Source organism: Drosophila tropicalis, unplaced genomic scaffold (genome assembly GCF_018151085.1).
Source record: "Drosophila tropicalis isolate 14030-0801.00 unplaced genomic scaffold, ASM1815108v1 contig_443, whole genome shotgun sequence".
NCBI classification, from domain to species: domain Eukaryota; kingdom Metazoa; phylum Arthropoda; class Insecta; order Diptera; family Drosophilidae; genus Drosophila; species Drosophila tropicalis.
The window spans coordinates 713,656-732,713 of NW_027172907.1; the positions used below are offsets into that span (position 1 = coordinate 713,656).

Below are 19,058 nucleotides of genomic sequence, written 5' to 3' on the forward strand. Positions count from 1 at the left end.
AGACATATTATCTTATTAACTCGATACTGAATTGATTTGATTGTGTATGCGCAGCATAAGCTGCCAATTTGTTAATTACACATTCATCGAACAACCGAAATTACCGAAACACACTATACCACTCTCGTAAATGGCATTCAGGTATTTTGAGCATTTGGCTTCTTAGGGTCGTCCCTATGTTTCTCCCTAACGTTACCACCTGGCGAGCCTCCCTGTGGCTAGCCTTTAAAAGGCAGCAGGAAGGAGTGAGGACAACGGCAACAACTGGAAACAAAGATGGCTACGTTTGTCAGTGTAACCTGTGAGCTAAAACATTGTAAATAAAATGCAGTAGGAGAATTCGGTAGAGTTGAGTGAAAGGTGTGGGTGTGTGCATGGGGTTCTGTGGTATGGGGAGAGGGGCCCTGGGAAGAGCTAGTGTAAATGCAAGAGTCCTGCTGCCTGCTACCTGATGTTTCTGTCTGTCCTCTAGTCCCTCCTGCTGTCTGTCTGGCTTACTGACCTGCGGCGCTTTTGTGTTAATTGCGGTTGCATTTAATTACAGTTCGTTGCACGTGAGTGTGGGGCATGTTTCTAACAGCCTCTCTTGCCCGCAACCTTCCCCCCTTCCTCCTACCAGCTCTCTCTCTCTCACTCTCTCGGTCTAACTGCTAGTTGCATATTTGAGTTTGGCATACATATATTGCATTGCATTTTGCCATACACACAGATAGAGTCAAAAGGGGGAAAGAGCGAGTTCAAGTCGGAGTAAGTTTCTTAACTTGCCTTTTAATTAAAATTAAAAATAATTTTTCAGATTGCTTTGGCTTTGAAATGATATTAGGTACTACAAATAGCCCTGATTATTTGCTTTTGCTTTCCATCTGTCGGTCTGTATGCTTAGAAGGCAATAATTATCCTATACTTACACTTGATTTATAAATATGACCCTGACATATGTATGTATTATATATAAGTGTGTCAGTGTTGGTGTGGCTTATATGTATGTGGGTTTGTGTGTATTGTATATTTGCATATTTGTACAAGGCTTAAGTTAATTTCCAAAATTTTCAATCAGTTTGTGGCGTTGGCCTATAGACCGCTATAATATCTGTGATGCTTACATAGGTTCCAACCGCACCTCCGAAAATGCCGAAAGCTAATAATAATAAATTAATAATTAATTTATAGCGAAATGCTCCATAACCCAAATCATAATGCACAGAAATCTGGAGCAGAGCTGGAAATATGAGACCCAAGAATGATAAGCAGAAGGATCCAACCAGCGAGAGGAAAACCGATAGATCCGGTATGGCAACAGCACAGGCAACTGCAAACAAAACAAATGTAATTTTTTAATTCTTATTTGAGTTCAAATGACCCTTGCACTATTTAGTTAGACTTACATGTCAAAAGGACAGTCACAGCTCTGAATATCAATTCATATAGCGAATGCTTTGATGTGTCTTTGATTTTCTTACTCAAATACTTGTGCCATATAATTTGGGCAGTGACATAACCCTGCAGGGCATATGAAATCCATGTGGTTATAGCAAAGAAGATCTTTACTACCTGGGCGAGTCTGGGATGTGGAAAAACATTATATCAAAATGTGAGATCGAAAAAAAAAATGTAGAAAAGAACAAACATACATTTCTGATTGTGGTATATTCAGCGTAACGCTTCCCTCTGATTCTGAACCATATTTCCAATAACCAGAGAATCCTAAAAGTATATATAAAGCCAGGACAATGGACATGCCCATATTCATAATACCAAATGGTTTCACATAATCTTTAGGATTGGCCATATTTTCCTCAATGGCAAGAATCTATAAAGAATTGACCTTTACAGATGATCACAAAAACATTAGTAGCTTTAACTTACCACGCCCACAGCTTCCAAGGCAAACAGAACTGTTCCAAAAAATGTTGGCAACTTTGTTACACTTACAAAAGCATCACGTGTACTTAATGGTGGCAAATCCTCAAATATATAGTACAATATAATACCAAAGCCTGACAGAAAAATTCCGAATTTTTATATATCACTAAAAGTAATAAAGATTGCCATTGTTTCCTGATGAACTTACCGACAAACAATAACAAATTTGCTGCAGTCGAGAATGGGGCAAGTAATTTTAAATTCCTAATACTATAGATCAACAGGAGGGGCACTATTATGAGGCACATATGCAAACGTACATCCCAAACAACCAGATATTCATCGACCAATTGTTTGATGCTCTCCGCAATGAATACAACATAAACGCAACAAATACCAAAGTGATAAAATGCCAAAAAGCCATCGACAAATGGTCTGTAAAATGAAATGATTGGAAGTTTAATCAGAAATATATCCATCCAACTGGGAGTTGAAAAACAAACTAATCTGCTAATAACTTTGACTTACTTGGCTATGGGAGCCAAAAACCGCAGACAGGGTGGTCCATGTTTCAGGCCCAAGTACATGGATTGTGAGAAGCTTACATAGGGGACACGCTGACGTTTGCAAATAGCATACATACTGCCGATCTGAAACAAATAACAACAAACATATAATATTAGAAAATATAATTAGGAAAATTATCTAATGCCTCTTTCAAGTTGAAACCTTAGACTTTGCTGCTTACCAAAATATGTAAGCAATAAAGAGCCAAAAGACCAATAATTAAGGTCAATATTGTTCCATTGACATAGCCAGCATGAGCATAGGCGCTGGGCATGGCCAATACACCTGTGCCCACAGAGGCCTTGAGAAAATGGGCAAAGGTCTGCCAGTTACTGGAAAATTTATAGAAAATTTAGATAGCAATATTAAATTATATAGTACATATGTAAGTAATATACTTACGTGGTAGGATTCTTGACATTGCGATGTAAATGTGGATCATAATCATCATTAACATTCGAATTTTTATTGTTGCTAGTTGATTTTGTTGTCGGTGTTGTTGTTGTTGTTGTTGTTGTTGTTATGGGATATATAATCGAGATATCTTTTATGTTGCTCCTAAAAATTTAAAGATATTATAAAAATATGTGATTTATTATGAGATCATAAATTGATTAAAAACCGAAAAATACAATTGTAAAATATTATATCTATATTTATCTCTCTCTCTTTTTTTGTGTTGTTTGTTAAATAATAACTGTAATTAAATCGTTAAAAACGCAACTGCTTAAATACATAACTAAAAATGTTTATATATATATGGTATATATGTGCAAATGTACATATGTATGATTTGAAATATGTTTGTTGTTTTTTTTTTTGATCAGATGATTTGTCATTTTGTGTCGTTTATACTCCAACAGTTAGCTAACAGTTTTATGATCATTTTTTTTTTTTTATTTTTCTTTTTATTTCTTAGAATGATCTTTTATAATTTTAACTCACTGCATATTGTCAGTTGTGGAGTAGCCAAAGAGTCTATTTGATAAAGCTACTTGAGTATATAAATCTTTTACTGCATACAAAACACTTGATAAAAAGCACTTAGGAAAACAAAAAAAAAAAAAAAAACAAAACAAGTATTTAAAAAACAATTCGAGATGATGTGTACTTCTTCCCGTAGATACAAGATAGATGGAGGCAGGTACTACCAAATCGCAGCAACTCAGTGAGGCTACTAAATATCATATTCAAGTCGAAGTAGCTCAACAGCTCTCGAAAAGCACACGCACATACAATTTGTGTGTGTTCTTAATCTTTGCAAGATAATACATACTATATATATCGTATAATGGCTAAATGCCTGCAATATTACGACTGCTGTCCATATACAAACTGGGAATGTCAAATAAACTCAAAATAACTCAAAATAAATAATATTTCGATGAACTTTTCGACATGCATCTCTCTATACTAAATACAAAATTAAATAATATAAAAACCAGAATTGAAATCCAGTTTTTGAGTTGTCTCCTCATTTGATAATCCCCAAAATAAAATAAGAAAAGACCAATAATCTAACCTTTAACAAGTTCAAGTTCTTAAAGCTTTTGTTTTTGTTTTGGGTTTCATTCAGAGCCTTAAAGTCTAGTGTATACCTTAACCGTAAGAGCTTAGAAAACTTTTGGTTTAATTTCTAGCTAACGGGTGATCCCACATGGTCGATAACGAGAGAGATAGAGAGAGGAAGAGTGAGAGAGATTGGGGGACCCAAAGCTTTCTCAAAAAATTAAAGAGAAGGAGCCCCCCAATGGTGGGTTTCCATGCCGGTCAGATATTCAGTTGGTCAACGAACGAGCGTGTAAAAAGTTGTGCCAAACTAAATCAACCTTTGAAAACAAATACGAAAAAGTTTATTATTTCTTTTTTTTTTTGTTGTTGTTGTGCGTGTTTCTCTTTATCTCTCTCTCTCTCTCTTTGTGTTTTGTGTGCGTGTCTATATATTTATATATATTTTTTTTTTAAATTTTCATTAGAAATTTATGCAAAATTAAACACTAAACGAAATATAACTTACACGGCAATTATACAGCCAACAACCTTCCCTGGGTGCTACCAACTCCCCTCATCTTCGAAATTATCTCTCCGTGAGCACGACTAACCGGTTTATCAGACATCTATATAATATTGTGCTTATATGAGAAAGAGTATTAGCAGGCTTAATACCATCAATGCTTCACTTTTGTTTAGCAAAAAAAACGATGAAAAAAAATCAATAAACTAAACAAATATACACAAGTGCAAAGCAGTATCTGCATATATATCTAATAAATATACATTTATATATATAGAGTTACCTATATATATATATATTTTTGTATATTTTTGTTTTTGGAACCAGACACCATAACAGTAAAAACAACAACAAATAAAGCGCTATGGTCTACTCCATAAAGGTAAAAAAAAAACAAAAACAAAAGCCCATCTCTATTGTATTACTATTCCATGGAATTTTTGATGAGATCTTCAACTTCATCTTCTCATTTTGGTTTTGTGCCTTTCCCAAAGTTTTAAACCCGTTTGTATACCCTTACCAGGGGTATTATCACACCGGGTATTTACTAATACCTTCACTTTATAGAGAGAGTACCAATATTTAAGTATTTTATTATGATTAGGGTACAGATTGTACTACTATATATTATGGTAATTAGATTCTCAAAAGTTAGTTCAATACCTGGCTGTTGACCTCTTAATATATTGAACTCTTAGTTTGTTAAGGAATAGCCAACTGTTTTATCTTAATTAACCTATTTCATTTAAATCTGTAGAATATGATGTTCTGGAGTAAAATATATCCAGGTTTGCAGGGTATAAAGAAGTTAATGATCATTTTTTGGTTTATTTGTTTTGACTTTTACTTGGCAATTGTTTTTGTTTCATGATGTTTTGTCTTCTTCTAAATGTAATAAAGCTAAGCCAAAATAAAAAATTAAAATTAAAAGCTTTTGCCCCAGACATACATACTAATGGCTAAAACATATACATCAAAGCACAGCACACCACTAACACACACATACAGTCACAACCAGGCACCAAAACAACAACAATAACAGCAATCATAATCAGAGTTAATTATACTATATAGTCTGACCCAAAGATTATCTGCAGCTATTGGAATTGTCTGACATTTTTGTTATATTTCATGGGCTTTTTTTTTTTGGCCCGTTCTGTCTGTAATTATATTTATGGAGAGAGCTCTTTTTTTTTTTTTTTTTTGTTAGTTTAGTCTGCTTGGTTATCAGTTGAAAAGGTTTATCATTTATGTATTCCCATATTTACTATATAGATTAAATAGAGCTGGGACTTTACAATATGACATTGGGCAACATTTATCAAGTTTACACTTAAAAATTTTGCCTTTTTGATGGTCTCAAATGCTTTACCCCCCACCATAAGCACCACCACCACCACTTACTGGTTCACTTCTAATCTGATTTCAGTTTGCTTGTTGCCCAACCAAACTAACCGAAACTGACTACCGTTTGTAGTATATATACATATGTACATACTCGTCATTAACTTTAACACAATTGAAATTTCCCTACATAGACCACCCAGTGGCGAGTTGCACTAGGAATACCCAACGTTTTTAGTATTTCAACAACTGTGGAAAAATATTATAAGATATTGATATAAGATCAGAGATTTTACAAGTATGATAGGACAATATCGATCTAAATGAAAATACAACCTAAAAATATATACATTTACAACTTGAATGGATAAACAAATTAATAAATATACACATTAAACAGATAGATATACAAATTGATATATAGATAGTTAGGACAAGCATATAATAGAGGCAGGTTAAATAGAAAAGACCTTTAGATAAAGAAGAAACTAAAAAATAAAACTCCTACAAAAAGATATTAGTTGGATAGTTTGAGAGATAAATAAGTTAAGTAATGCATGGCTAACTAAAAATACAAATAGCTAAAAGAAATCACATCATAGATAGGACTTAGGTAGAATATTCCATCACTAGATATATATCTATTGACAGATAAACAATAAACAGATAGCCAACGAAAAGTATTAATGAGACCTACAATAAAATTATAAATAAATCCAAATATAGCTAGATATATTTTTACTTATAGAAGGATGGAAAAAAGTTCAGAAAAAAAATTACCTAGATTTTATTTCTTTCCAAGTTATAATCACGAAATTTTTAACCAACTTCGACATAAGTCTTCAAATATCTTTTCTAAAGTTCTGAAAACTTAAGCTGAAAATAAGAATAAACAACGTAATAATTGATATCCTATCCCGTTCAATTGAAAGTTTTATTTATAAAGAATTGAATTACAAATATACATAGGAATATTGTTGTCTACATGTGTATATAAAGTTAAATCCATTGTTGCTTAGATTTCTAGGAAATCCCCAAATTAGTCAAATTAATCAATTGTCTTACATAATTTGACAATTGCATCTAACTTTTGTATGAGTAAGATGTTAGATACTTTCCCTTGATATTGACTGTAGATACGATTTAGGTAGATGGATGTATTTAACTTTTAATTCACTTGCCTAACTACTAATCATAATAAAACAACATTTTTTGTTCTTGACACCTAACTCACACGATCCTATAATTGAGTGTATGTTAGGTCAGATGGCAATGCAACAATTTGGATTACACTCAAATCGCATTTGCACGCAAACTTAATTCGCATTTTCAAACTGTTCGATATTCCCATATATTCATATTATAAATATATAAAGTTGACTGCTATTTACTTATATAAGATACATGTTATTAATGCCATCATTTGAAAAAATTCCATATATGTATGTACATATATCCGACATTGTTGTTATATGATGCATATATTTGTTCAATTGCATTTACAATTTGTTAAGGAAAATAGACATTAATTGCCATTTAATGGGCGTAGCTTAATGCCGCCCGCTCGATCGATAGACACGAAGAATACAATTTCAAAGCCGTGTAACCGATAAGACCTTCCTACCGATGCCTTCTATTCATCCTCCCACCACTTCACCTGTTTCTCTACTGGCTATCACCAGCCTCGTCTATCGTCTGATAGCGATAAGTTTTTTTTTTTTTTTTTTTTTTTTTGTTATTATTATTAGCCTTCAGTTAGTTGCGTTTTTAGGGTTTAAGTTAGTCTAAAACAAAACATGTTGGTGGTAAGAACACAACAAGCCAATTGCCCATTTTGTGAAACAACATTTCGAGTAGAAAGAGCGAGATAGGAACAATTTAAAAAAATGTGATTCATGTCAATTTACTTTTTACGTGCCGTGCCTATCGCCAAGTCTTATCAGAAAAGCCACAACACAAAAAAAAAAACAAATAAAATAAACTAACATCTTCAATTTCGTTTTTTTAGCACTGTGTTTTGCAAGATAATTTTCCCCATAAACAATGTCGCCGATTAGAATAATCGAAAACAAAATATGAAAGAGCGCGTGGCAGAGAGCGGCAAATGAGAATATTATTATTATAACAAATAATTTTGTATACACTAATTGACAAAAAAAAAAACCACCGACTTTAGGAAAATTGTTTTTCTTTTGGTCTTGTCATAGTAATTTTTGCATGTGTGATGAAATTTTTTAAGAATGTCTATCTTTTTGTCATGTTTTGAAATCTCCAAAAAGTAAGATCTTCTAATCTAACCAACTAGATAGTACACAGAAATCTAGTAGATTATTGTATTCATTATCTCTTTATTTATTTAGTAGTTACGTTTGTAAGCAAATATAAAGCTAAAAAATGTGAAGATTTCAAGAAAAACTTCTGAAACTTTAGATATAATGCATACTTATGTAAAGCTGTTACCTTAATACCAATCAAAATTTCAACCAAATTCAGAGTTTAATGGATAAATAACAAATTGTTTTTAAAGTGACGTCAATTTAGTTCGAGATTTTCTATTTTCTGAAAGTTAATATATTATTGAGATTATACTAAAGTTGAAAATGTTTATTGGTAGTCTTATATATTTTAAAAAACAAACAAGTTCAACAATATATACATATGTATATAAAAAGAAAATCCATAGAACAACTAAGTTATTTGTTAGATAGATCATAAATACAGTCTATATTTTTTGTATTTTGTTTAACAGAGATTAGTTATCTATACTATATATAGTACCAGTTACAGAAATCGATTTTACACAGTAATCAACTATTGTTAGTGATGAACAATAAACCACTGTGTTTAATATCTCATAAGAACTTAACTTTATTTTTACTTAAACTTCACTGAACTGTGTCTGCCACTGCCAGAACACGTCTTGATCGTTCGTTTGCTTGCTTATTACTAAATTTTCAATTCTTACGCAACTACGTAGGTCATATAGGTTTATAAAGAGTGACAGAGACAGAGCATACCAGACTGACGCCAGTATATTCTAGAAAACTTAAGAGAAAATACAAAAACAAAAGCATTGTGAGATGTGTAAGATCATTCATGAGTCTTTGTCTTGCTGCGTATAGCAATGCGAGTCAAATGACAATTGGTTCCTCAACATCCCGCCCCCCCTGAAACTCCGTTTCTGAACCCGGTAGGGCTGCAATCTTTGTGATAGGGCGAGTGACTTCTCCTGATTTGGTGAGAACCTGAACCGCTCTGACGAGGCCATCATCTCCTGTGAACACCTGAGTTACCCGTCCTAACAGCCATGCCGATGGGGGCGCGTTAGAGTCCTTGATGAGTACAAGTTTACCGATCGCAATGTTTGGTAACTTGGTGGTCCATTTCGGGCGCTGTTGTAGCGATGTCAAGTATTCTTGATGCCAACGCTTCCAAAATCCTTGAAGCATTGCTTGAACATGCTGCCAGTAGCTCAATCGATTGGTCGGAATCTGCAAATAGCCGTCTTCAGGAACTGCTGTATATGTTCTGCCAATTAAGAAATGTGCCGGTGACAGGTAGGCAATTTCAGTATCCGATGCTGTGCACAATGGTCGCGAATTAACGACAGATTCTATTTGCGAGAGCAGTGTGTGCATCTGCTCAAAGGTGAGGACGTTGGTTCCTATTACACGTCGCAAATGCAGCTTAACCGAGCGTACTGCCGACTCCCACTTACCACCCCAGTGTGGTGAATATGGAGGAATAAAATTCCATTTGATGCCTTGATCCGCAAGGGCTTTTGAAACGACATCATTGTGCTCGCGTGAAGCGAGAAGCTGTACCATTTCGTCTAGTGCACGTTTTGCACCAACAAAGTTGCGCCCGTTATCGCTATACATTTGGGAGCACTTCCCACGACGAGCCATAAAACGTTTTAATGCCGCCAAGAATGTGTCGGTGCTGAGATCAGTGGCCAGCTCCAGATGAAGAGCTGAAGTAACCATACATACAAACAGGCAAATGTAGCCCTTTTCCTTCCTGGGGTTTCGTCCCTTGTGAACCTTCAACAAGATAGGTCCAGCATAATCGCATCCAGTATGCTCAAATGGAAAGGCTTGTCGCACTCGAACAGCCGGTAAATTGGCCATAAACTGATTTGCTGTGTGATGGCGCTGTCTAAAACAGTTTAAACACTCATGTGTGATACGTCGAATAAGGTTTCGTGCGCCAATGATCCAATATTTCTGGCGAATTATTACAAACATTGCTGAAACTCCTGGATGAAGATTGACCTTATGCTCATGTTTCAGCAGCAATTCCACAAGACGATGTTGTTTCGGCAAAACTACTGGATGCTTGGCATCTGCAGGCAATTGCGACCTTTCCAAACGTCCACCCACACGTACAATTCCATCTTCGTCAACGAAGGGAGATAGTTTGCTTAAAATTGATCGTCGCTCCACCGATTGCTTCCTCAAAAGCAGCTGTCTATCGTCATTGAATTGATTTTGTGCCTGTCGTAGGCAAAACTTCCTTGCTCTGGTAACTTCATCGAACTTTAGAGGTCCTGAATATTTAGACTTGCTTGATTTGATTCGATGAACGAAGCGGAATACATATGCGACCACTCGAACCAGTCTGATCCAAGATGATGTCCTTCCGAGTAGTACCTCAAATGGAGAATCCTCAATATCCTTGGAAATGGTTGTCAAGATTTTGGTTTTGAACTCAAGTTCTGCTGCTGGCTTGAGAATTGAGCAGCAAGTTGGTGGTCTGTTCATTGTCTCTGAGTATAGTGTACAGTCGTGCAGCCAAGATGGTCCCTTCCACCATAGATCAAAGTTAATTAAGTCACTCGCTAGCATGCCTCGTGATGCACAATCCGCAGGATTCTCTTTAGTGCTGACATGTCTCCAAGCGCTACGTGGTATGGTCTCTAGTATTTCTGCCGTTCGGTTTGCAACAAATGTTTTAAGTTTACAGGGTTGATGCGAAAGCCATGACAAAACGATTGTAGAATCGGTCCATGCGTGTATCTTAACATCCTTCTGGCGCAGACCAGACCTTACTGCTTGGAATAAACGAGCTAATAGTAGAGCTCCGCAAAGTTCCAACCGTGGCAACGACTTCTGCTTTAATGGTGAAACTCTTGTTTTAGCTGCAATGAGTGCCACTCCGATGCTTCCATCTAGGTGTGTCACACGGTTGTAAATGACAGCAGAGTAAGCCTTTAACGAAGCATCTGAAAATCCATGGAGTTCGATGTCATCGGGTTGATTGTCTACAAATCGTGGTATCTTCAAGTTCCTTAACGTGAAAATGTCCTTTCTGAATGTTTGCCATAAGTGCGCTTGCTTCGTTGGCAGTTCCGAGTCCCAATCCAGATTAAGCAGCCATAATTCTTGGAGCAGAATTTTAAACTTGATCACCACTGGCGCCAAAATGCCGAGTGGGTCAAAGATGCGTGCCGTGTCAGATAGCACTTGTCGCTTCGTACAAGTCATATGTTCCGATAATGAAACCTTATATGTTAGGACGTCTTCTCCAGGACGCCAATGCAGCCCAAGCACCTTTGCTGCCATCTTTGAGAAATCGATTTCATTTCCCTCGTTGCTGGCAATTCGTTTACTATTCGAGACCCATTTGCTTAGCTCCAATTGTGCCCGTGACATAAGGGAGTATCAGCTCTTCCTTAATGTCGAGCAGTTCTTGTTCGTTCATGGCTCCTGTCAGTACGTCATCGACGTAGAAATCATCCAAAAGTATCCTAGCCGCCCTTGGAAACTCGTATTCGTGATCAGTTGCCAGTTGTTCCAGCACTCTAACTGCCAGAAACGGTGCACATGCCGTGCCATAGGTGACTGTGGTCAACTTGTAATGCTTCAATGGTTCCTCAGGGTCTTCTCTCCATAGGATTCGTTGAAAATTCTGATGTTCAGGGGCCACTAAAATCTGTCTGAACATTTTGACGATGTCCGCAGAAAATACGAATCTGTGCATTCGAAAACGCAGACAAACGTTGAAGAGGTTGCGTTGTATACATGGGCCAATGTGAAGTGCGTCGTTAAGAGATCGTCCATCCCGATCTTGAAATGATCCATCGAACACCACCCGCAGCTTGGCGCCTATGACTGGATGGTGTGGCAAATAGAATGACTTCATACATACGTTTGTGTCTTCGTCTGCAGCTACTTCCTTCATGTGACCCAGCTGGATATACTCTCTCATAAACTGAGTATATTTTAACTTCAAGCTGGAGTCCTTCATTAGACGACGCTCGACTGCGAGAAAGCGCGATCTTGCTCCTTGAAATGTATCCGCAAATTGTGGGTTTTGTTCCTTGAAGGGCAAATCGACTATGTATCTTCCATTCGAGTTGCGGTTGTGGGTACGGCGGAAGTGCGTTTCGACCTTTTCATCCTCTTTGTTTACAGTTGTGTGTGATGGAACTTCCTCTAGTTCCCAAAATCTTTGCAGTAGTCCATCTATATTAACCGTAGTCAGCAATGACGTAGATGATGTTTGCAATCTTGAAGTGTATACCGATGTGATTACCCATCCAAATATGGTGTTAACTGCAATAGGGTGCCCTTGACCATCGCATAACTTCTCTCCGGTTAGAACTAACCAAATGCAATCATTGCCCAGCAAAATGTCGATTGAGGCGTTAGTTCTGAAGTCAGGGTCAGCCATTTGGTATCCCTTAAATACCGACAGTGATGAAGCATCAATGTTTTCACGTGCCAATGGTGAGGTGATCTTTCATAATATGTGAGCTTTAATATCGATGCAATGACTCGACACACGAGACATCATCTGGAGAGAGCAGAAACCTCTGGTTATTCCCGCCTTGACGTCTGAGATGCCCGATGTGGCAACTCGAAATGGCGAACGTGCAAGCCCCAACGTCTGTACGCACCGTTCCGAAATGAATGACAAGTCTGAGGCGCTATCCAATAAAATACGGCACGTCAGCAAGGCTCCTTGAGAATTTCGGACGTGTACCAATGCAGTAGGTAGAGTGCTTCTTCGTTGGCCATTTGGCTTACTGGGTCTGGTAACATTCATCATTGCTATCGCTGATGCCGCTGGTGACTCCTCAGAAACCTGGCCTGAGTTGCCTTGGTGCTGCTCTGAGCTATTTTGCTGTGTAGAATGGCCTTCAGAATGCAGCATAGAATGATGGCGGCGCTTGCAATACTTGCAAGAAGACTTCGAGCCACAAGCGCTTACTCCATGTCCAGTTCTCAAACAATTAAAACACATATGTTTCTCCTTCGCAAAGGTGTAACGTTGCTTGACAGTCAAGCTCTGGAATTGAGGACAAGCCGACAGTATGTGCTCAGTACTATGACATTTCATACAATTACCTGTAATGGCAAGCATGGTGCGTGCTTGCCTTTTTCCCTTTTCATCCCTCGGTTTGCTCGCTACATGATCGATAACTTGACTGAGCTCAAGGCGATCGCATCGTGAGTCCAAAAACTTGAGCAACTCTTCAATGGTAGGATTTTCGATATCTTGGCTTTTGTCGATCCATTCACGTCGGGTAGCCTCATCAACCTTGTTGATGAGCAAGTATATGAGCCAACAGTCACGGCCCGTTTGTCCAGAAGCGTCTAAAGCCCGAATAACATCACTGGCTCCGCAAGTCAGAGCGCGTAGCGATGATGAGTTTTGCCCAACAGCTTTTGGCAATGCGGTGAATGTGTCCATCAGTAAATTCACCAAGTAACGGGGCTTTTCATATCGATCACTCAATGATTTCCATGCAGTGACGTAATTTGCATCCACTACGGGCAGATGCTGGATGAGTATCGCTGCTTCTCCTATGACGCATGACTTAAGGTGATGAAACTTTTGGATATTCGTTAAAGTTGTCTTTCCGTGAATGGTACTCTCAAACAGGTCTTTAAAGGCATGCCATTCCTTGTAATCACCACCGAAGGGCTTGATGTTGATTTTCGGTAACTCACAATCTCTTGTTGCCGCTGTTGCAACCGACTGTGAGCCTGACGAAGACGAAGATTGCTGTGGCGAGAGCAATCTCTCAACCAATAGTTGCTGCTGCTCCATTTGCCGTCGCTGGTGTTCCATTTGACACTGCATCTGGAGTTCCATTTGACGCTGCATCTGGAGTTGTAGTTGTTGCTGTTGATTCTGCATTTGTTGCAGAATTCCTTGGAAGAGCGAACCATCGTTACCAGCCGCGCCGATTTCTTCCAACTTGCCAGACGGAGCCAAGGCAGCTCGTAAAGCCTTAAGGCGGGCATTTGCTATTTCATATTTCTCCTCGTATATCCCGAAGTCTTCGGTAGGGTCCACATAACCCTCTAGTTTGTCGTATTTGGCCAATTCGTCGCCAGACTTCACGAACTCGTTCCACGCATTGGACAAAGTTTCCAATTTGGTGTCAATTGCGAAGACGTCGGCATCCTGTGCAGGATTCTCTGCATATCCATATATGCGGGTAATGGTTGTCTTCAATCTTCCTCTGGCCTTCATGAATGTTTTCATTTCCTCCATGATGAAATACCAAGAAATCTCCACTGCTTGTGTGGACCAAAAATTTCAAGATGCGTCTTTTTCCAGAGATGTGTTCCCTCACGATCTCGTCGATTATATCGATAACAGATTCCGATAGGCGAGTGGCGCCACCGTTTGTCCGCGCTTTTTCCAATAAGCACGCGATTGTCTATTCGATAGTAGGCCAGAACTATCGACTACTAACTTTGAGGTTAACAATTAATTGCAACCACGTTGCAACAAATTATTAAGCAATGAGTAACAAACAAACAATGCCCAACGATCCGGCTCGAAGGACCAAATTATGATGAACAATAAACCACTGTGTTTAATATCTCATAAGAACTTAACTTTATTTTTACTTAAACTTCACTGAACTGTGTCTGCCACTGCCAGAACACGTCTTGATCGTTCGTTTGCTTGCTTATTACTAAATTTTCAATTCTTACGCAACTACGTAGGTCATATAGGTTTATAAAGAGTGACAGAGACAGAGCATACCAGACTGACGCCAGTATATTCTAGAAAACTTAAGAGAAAATACAAAAACAAAAGCATTGTGAGATGTGTAAGATCATTCATGAGTCTTTGTCTTGCTGCGTATAGCAATGCGAGTCAAATGACAATTGGTTCCTCAACAGTTAGTTCTATTAATCATAAAGATTAACATTGTAAGTCAACTCATTTAATGGATGAACTTGAAAAGACCAGTTCTAGATATTGTTTAGATGACAGTAGAGAAAAATAAAAAAATATTAACTATATAATAGACATACCCGTTTATTTAGGGCATACAATTAATTTAAAATGCTAATTTGTTTGTTTTTTTTTTAACCTAAGAAATCTCTATGCTAAATCATGATCACGCCATGCTAAAATGTGTTTCTCTTTCTCACACATTTGGTGCTCTTTTGTTTACTACTCTCTTGAGCTGGAGAAATCTCCAAAAAATGTTAACTCTCTCTGTCTCTCTTTCTGTTTGTCTTATCGCTTTGTTATCTCAATTGCAGAATAGCGAAACTGGCGAATTCGAGTATATCTATTTTACGGATTCAGCTCGTGTCAAGGAACCGAAATACGATGAGGAAACAGGAGAGCCAGTCCATGACCAAATGAAGGTGCGCTATCGTAAGCATGGCAATTTCCATGTACCTCGACACTATCTGAGGGGCACTTTATGCGATGAGGTGGACAATGTATTGGCCAATAAATATCAACGTGATCTTGATATAACCGTGAAGCATGTGGTGGAGAAACGCAATGGCAGCAGTTTAAAAGCAACACGAATGGCGAACAAGCCGAAGAAAATAACACCAGGATATGAGCGTGAGGATTACATTAAAATGGATGGAGTCCATAGCGTAAGTAGTGATCGGTTATCAAAAACTTAAAGTGGAATTAACATTTGTTTCTCATCAATGCAGAACATCATCTTGGGCTATGAACGCCAGCATCCGTATCTGCTGTTCCTTGTACCAACGCTTTTTATTTACAATTTCTTTATTGGAGCCACTCTTGCCGTCTTGGAGATTGCTTTACATATGATGTCGCATCACAAGAATACGTTAACCATGCAAAAGGATCTCTATTTCCGCAGCCCCTTGCATGTGCTATCTTCACAATTTTGTGCCACATGCCGCTGTGAATCAGATAGCCAACATAATCGGACATTTACCATACTCAATAAGCAGATGCGTAAAGAGCTGCGCTCCGCTGCTCTCAAGAACATGGCCAAGGCCATGGGCTAGCATCTACCTACATGTCTATATACATAAATGTATATACTCCCTCCCCCCCCCTAACTTCCACCACTCCACATACACACATACACTTTAACTATAATGGTTTGAAACAAAAAACAAAAATTGAAAAACGAAAATCACTTTTATTTCATAATTATTTTTTTCTTTACTCAAAAATAAATGCACAATTATATCACTCGGAGTACCTGAACCATGGTTTTCTAGCTTCTATCTGCATCAGATGGGAATCTGAGCCATTGGCTTGACATTGGGCGAGACAGTGAACTTAGCTCCTGTGCAAGCAGTTATATCATCTACCGTGTAACCCTCGGCAATTTCCAATAAAGTGAGACCGACACCCTTTTCCACTTGGAACACTGCCTTCTCGGAGATAATTAGATCGACCACCCCTTTGCCGGTCAAGGGAAGGGAACAGCTATCAAGAATTTTCGGCGAACCATCACGAGCATTGTGCTCCATGGTGATAATCACTTTGGTGCCAGGTGCTGCCACCAAATCCATGGCTCCGCCCATGCCTTTAACCAGTTTGCCCTGCCGAGAAACAACAAATTAATAGAATTACACCTTGATAAAGTAATTTTAATCCATACCGGTATCATCCAGTTGGCCAAATCACCTGTGGCTGAGACTTCCATGGCGCCCAGAATGGTTATATCAACGTGACCGCCACGTATCATGGCAAAACTGTCATCGGAACCAAAGTAGGCAGCGCCTGGAATTACTGTAACACTCTCCTTGCCAGCATTAATCAAATCGGGATCGACTTTATCTTTTGTTGGGAATGGGCCCAGACCCAAAATGCCATTCTCGGATTGCAACATTACATTCATGCCATCGGGAATGTAGTTGGAGGAGAGAACTGGTATACCAATGCCCAGATTAGCATACATGCCATCACGAAACTCTAAGGCCACACGACGAGCAATACGTTCACGCAATGCCTGAGCAGGACTGACTTCTGGTGTTGGCTTGTTGGGGTCCTTGGGTTCAGTAATTCTCAAACGTTCCACACGTTTGTTGTAGTTGCTGCCCTTGAAGATACGCTTCACATAAATGCCAGGCACATGGATCTCGTCCGGCGAGAGTGAGCCCACTGGCACCAATTCTTCCACTTCGGCCACTGTGATCTTTGCCGCCCTGCACATGGGTGCATTAAAATTGCGAGCAGCTTTATTGAATACCAGATTACCCAGAGCATCGGCCTTCTGGGCCTTTACAAAGGCAAAGTCCGCAAATATGGATTCCTCCATGACATAGTTGCGTCCATTGAAGGCCTGGACTGGTTTCTTGGCGCTCTCAATAATCACTTTGCCATCCTTCGAGTACTTAATAGGAGCGCCACCCTCTTGAACCAAGGTGGCATAGCCAGTGGGTGTAAAGAAAGCCGGAATACCAGCGCCACCAGCACGAATCTTTTCGGCCAATGTGCCTTGCGGTGTTAACTCAACGGCCAATTCGCCAGCCAAATATTGACGCACTAGCTCTGTATTTTCACCCACATAAGAGCCAATCACTTTCGCCAATTGCTTCTGCTTGATCAGAACACCCAAACCACAATCATCCACACCTGGAGAGGAAAGAAAATGGGTGCATTTGACAACATTTCAATAGGAGAAATATAAAGGAAGTAGCTTACCTCCATTATTCGATACTGCGGTAATATTTTTCACACCCTTCTGTTTTAAAGCTGCTATCATCTTCTCGGGTATGCCGCAGATGCCAAAGCCGCCAAAGAGAATTTTGGCGCCATCTGGAACATCGGCCACTGCATCATTGGCCGATTCATAGATCTTGCCCTTATGTTGTTTACCCCCAGATGTCGAATAGCAGGCAATGAGCTGTAAATAGACAAAACCAGGTTGACTTTAATTTGATTCCAGTTCTGAATGACCAATTAGCATAGTTGTTTTCTATGCTATAGTGGCGTGTTTTCTACAGCATAGGCCGAAGCATCTATACCCTAGTGCTATTAATAAATATATCTAACTATTTATGATAAATACGATAATAGATACCAGTCTTAGCAAGTTAATAGTAGCCTTAAGATCCTTTAGATATTGTATAAGATAGGAAGAAATCAATAATCACTGGGTAAGCATAAAACTATTATAAAGATTGACAGATATCATTTTGAATATTAATTATGAAGGAAATTAACAAAAAATATATTTTAATGTAACTTAAGCCTGGTAACAATAGAACAAGTTCCTGATCTATGGATCTTGGCATATTATACATCTTTTAAAATGCTGAACTAAACTGAAATCAGGACAAGCGTCCTATAAAAGCTACATATGTTATAATATAATATAAATTGATGAAATGATTATACTATACTATATATTGATCTCGAGAAATACAATCTTGTCCTGTCTATGTGTATGTCTTCAATTATAGCACAAGTTTAGTTTTATCATCCATTTCAAGTAGGGATAAAGTGCTTTTAAAAATGAACATAACCATTTTGACAGGGTATGTTTGAGAAAAACAAACAACTTACGCAATAATTTGGCTATTTATAAATTAGGGGGCGGTGGGGCGTAGACATATATGTGTATAAATACAAATCAAATATAGTGGCCTGTTCGTGTGGGTCCGTCAAAACATTGATAAGCAATTGGCCCCCCAAAATCCCCCTTTAGAAATCTAAACGAGAATAACTACAATAATAATAAGCCACCTGTTTGCCTGACTGTACCACTACACAAAATGGAACTTTATGTATATTCTGGTTTTATGATGGATAGCATTTTAAAGAGTAAACAGATAAATTATATTTGTATCTTAGAAGTTGAATTTTATCTTAATTAATCATGGACCGACCTTGAAGGTTTTCAAATTGCTGCCGCTCAATTGGTGAAATCTGGCCAACATTTTTTGTCTTAATTTAAGAATAAAAGCAACTTTAAAACTTAATCAAAATTAATAATAAAAAAATACAAGTTAAATTCTTAAATCGCCTGTGCCATGCGATTCGGTTAAAGAAACTCAACTGAAAT

At 38.1% G+C, this 19,058-nt stretch overlaps 3 protein-coding genes across 4 annotated transcripts; 1 reads left to right on the forward strand and 2 right to left on the reverse strand.

Annotated features, from left to right (window-relative positions):
• Positions 1-985: 985 nt before the first annotated feature.
• On the reverse strand, positions 986-3,596 carry acs (arcus). Its single transcript, XM_068285781.1, has 9 exons — positions 3,376-3,596; positions 2,833-2,988; positions 2,612-2,762; positions 2,392-2,513; positions 2,072-2,298; positions 1,867-1,997; positions 1,632-1,810; positions 1,386-1,561; positions 986-1,309 (listed from the first exon to the last, which is right to left on the reverse strand). The coding sequence occupies exons 1-9, from the start codon at positions 3,378-3,380 to the stop codon at positions 1,050-1,052; spliced, it is 1,407 nt and encodes a 468-aa protein (XP_068141882.1). The 5' UTR covers positions 3,381-3,596; the 3' UTR covers positions 986-1,049.
• Positions 3,597-4,223: 627 nt separating this feature from the next.
• On the forward strand, positions 4,224-16,240 carry LOC137573758 (uncharacterized). 2 transcript variants are annotated; one of them, XM_068285782.1, is made up of 3 exons: positions 4,224-4,826; positions 15,307-15,657; positions 15,721-16,240. In XM_068285782.1, the coding sequence occupies exons 1-3, from the start codon at positions 4,809-4,811 to the stop codon at positions 16,042-16,044; spliced, it is 693 nt and encodes a 230-aa protein (XP_068141883.1). In that variant the 5' UTR covers positions 4,224-4,808; the 3' UTR covers positions 16,045-16,240. The 2 variants fall into 2 exon arrangements, with proteins under 2 accessions (XP_068141883.1, XP_068141884.1); XM_068285783.1 differs by lacking the exon at positions 4,224-4,826 and adding an exon at positions 14,867-14,967.
• On the reverse strand, positions 16,162-19,046 carry SCOT (Succinyl-CoA:3-ketoacid CoA transferase). The gene is made up of 4 exons (XM_068285780.1): positions 18,883-19,046; positions 17,696-17,897; positions 16,650-17,626; positions 16,162-16,590 (listed from the first exon to the last, which is right to left on the reverse strand). Exons 1-4 carry the CDS (start codon positions 18,931-18,933, stop codon positions 16,276-16,278), a joined length of 1,545 nt encoding a protein of 514 aa, XP_068141881.1. The 5' UTR covers positions 18,934-19,046; the 3' UTR covers positions 16,162-16,275.
• Positions 19,047-19,058: the final 12 nt, after the last annotated feature.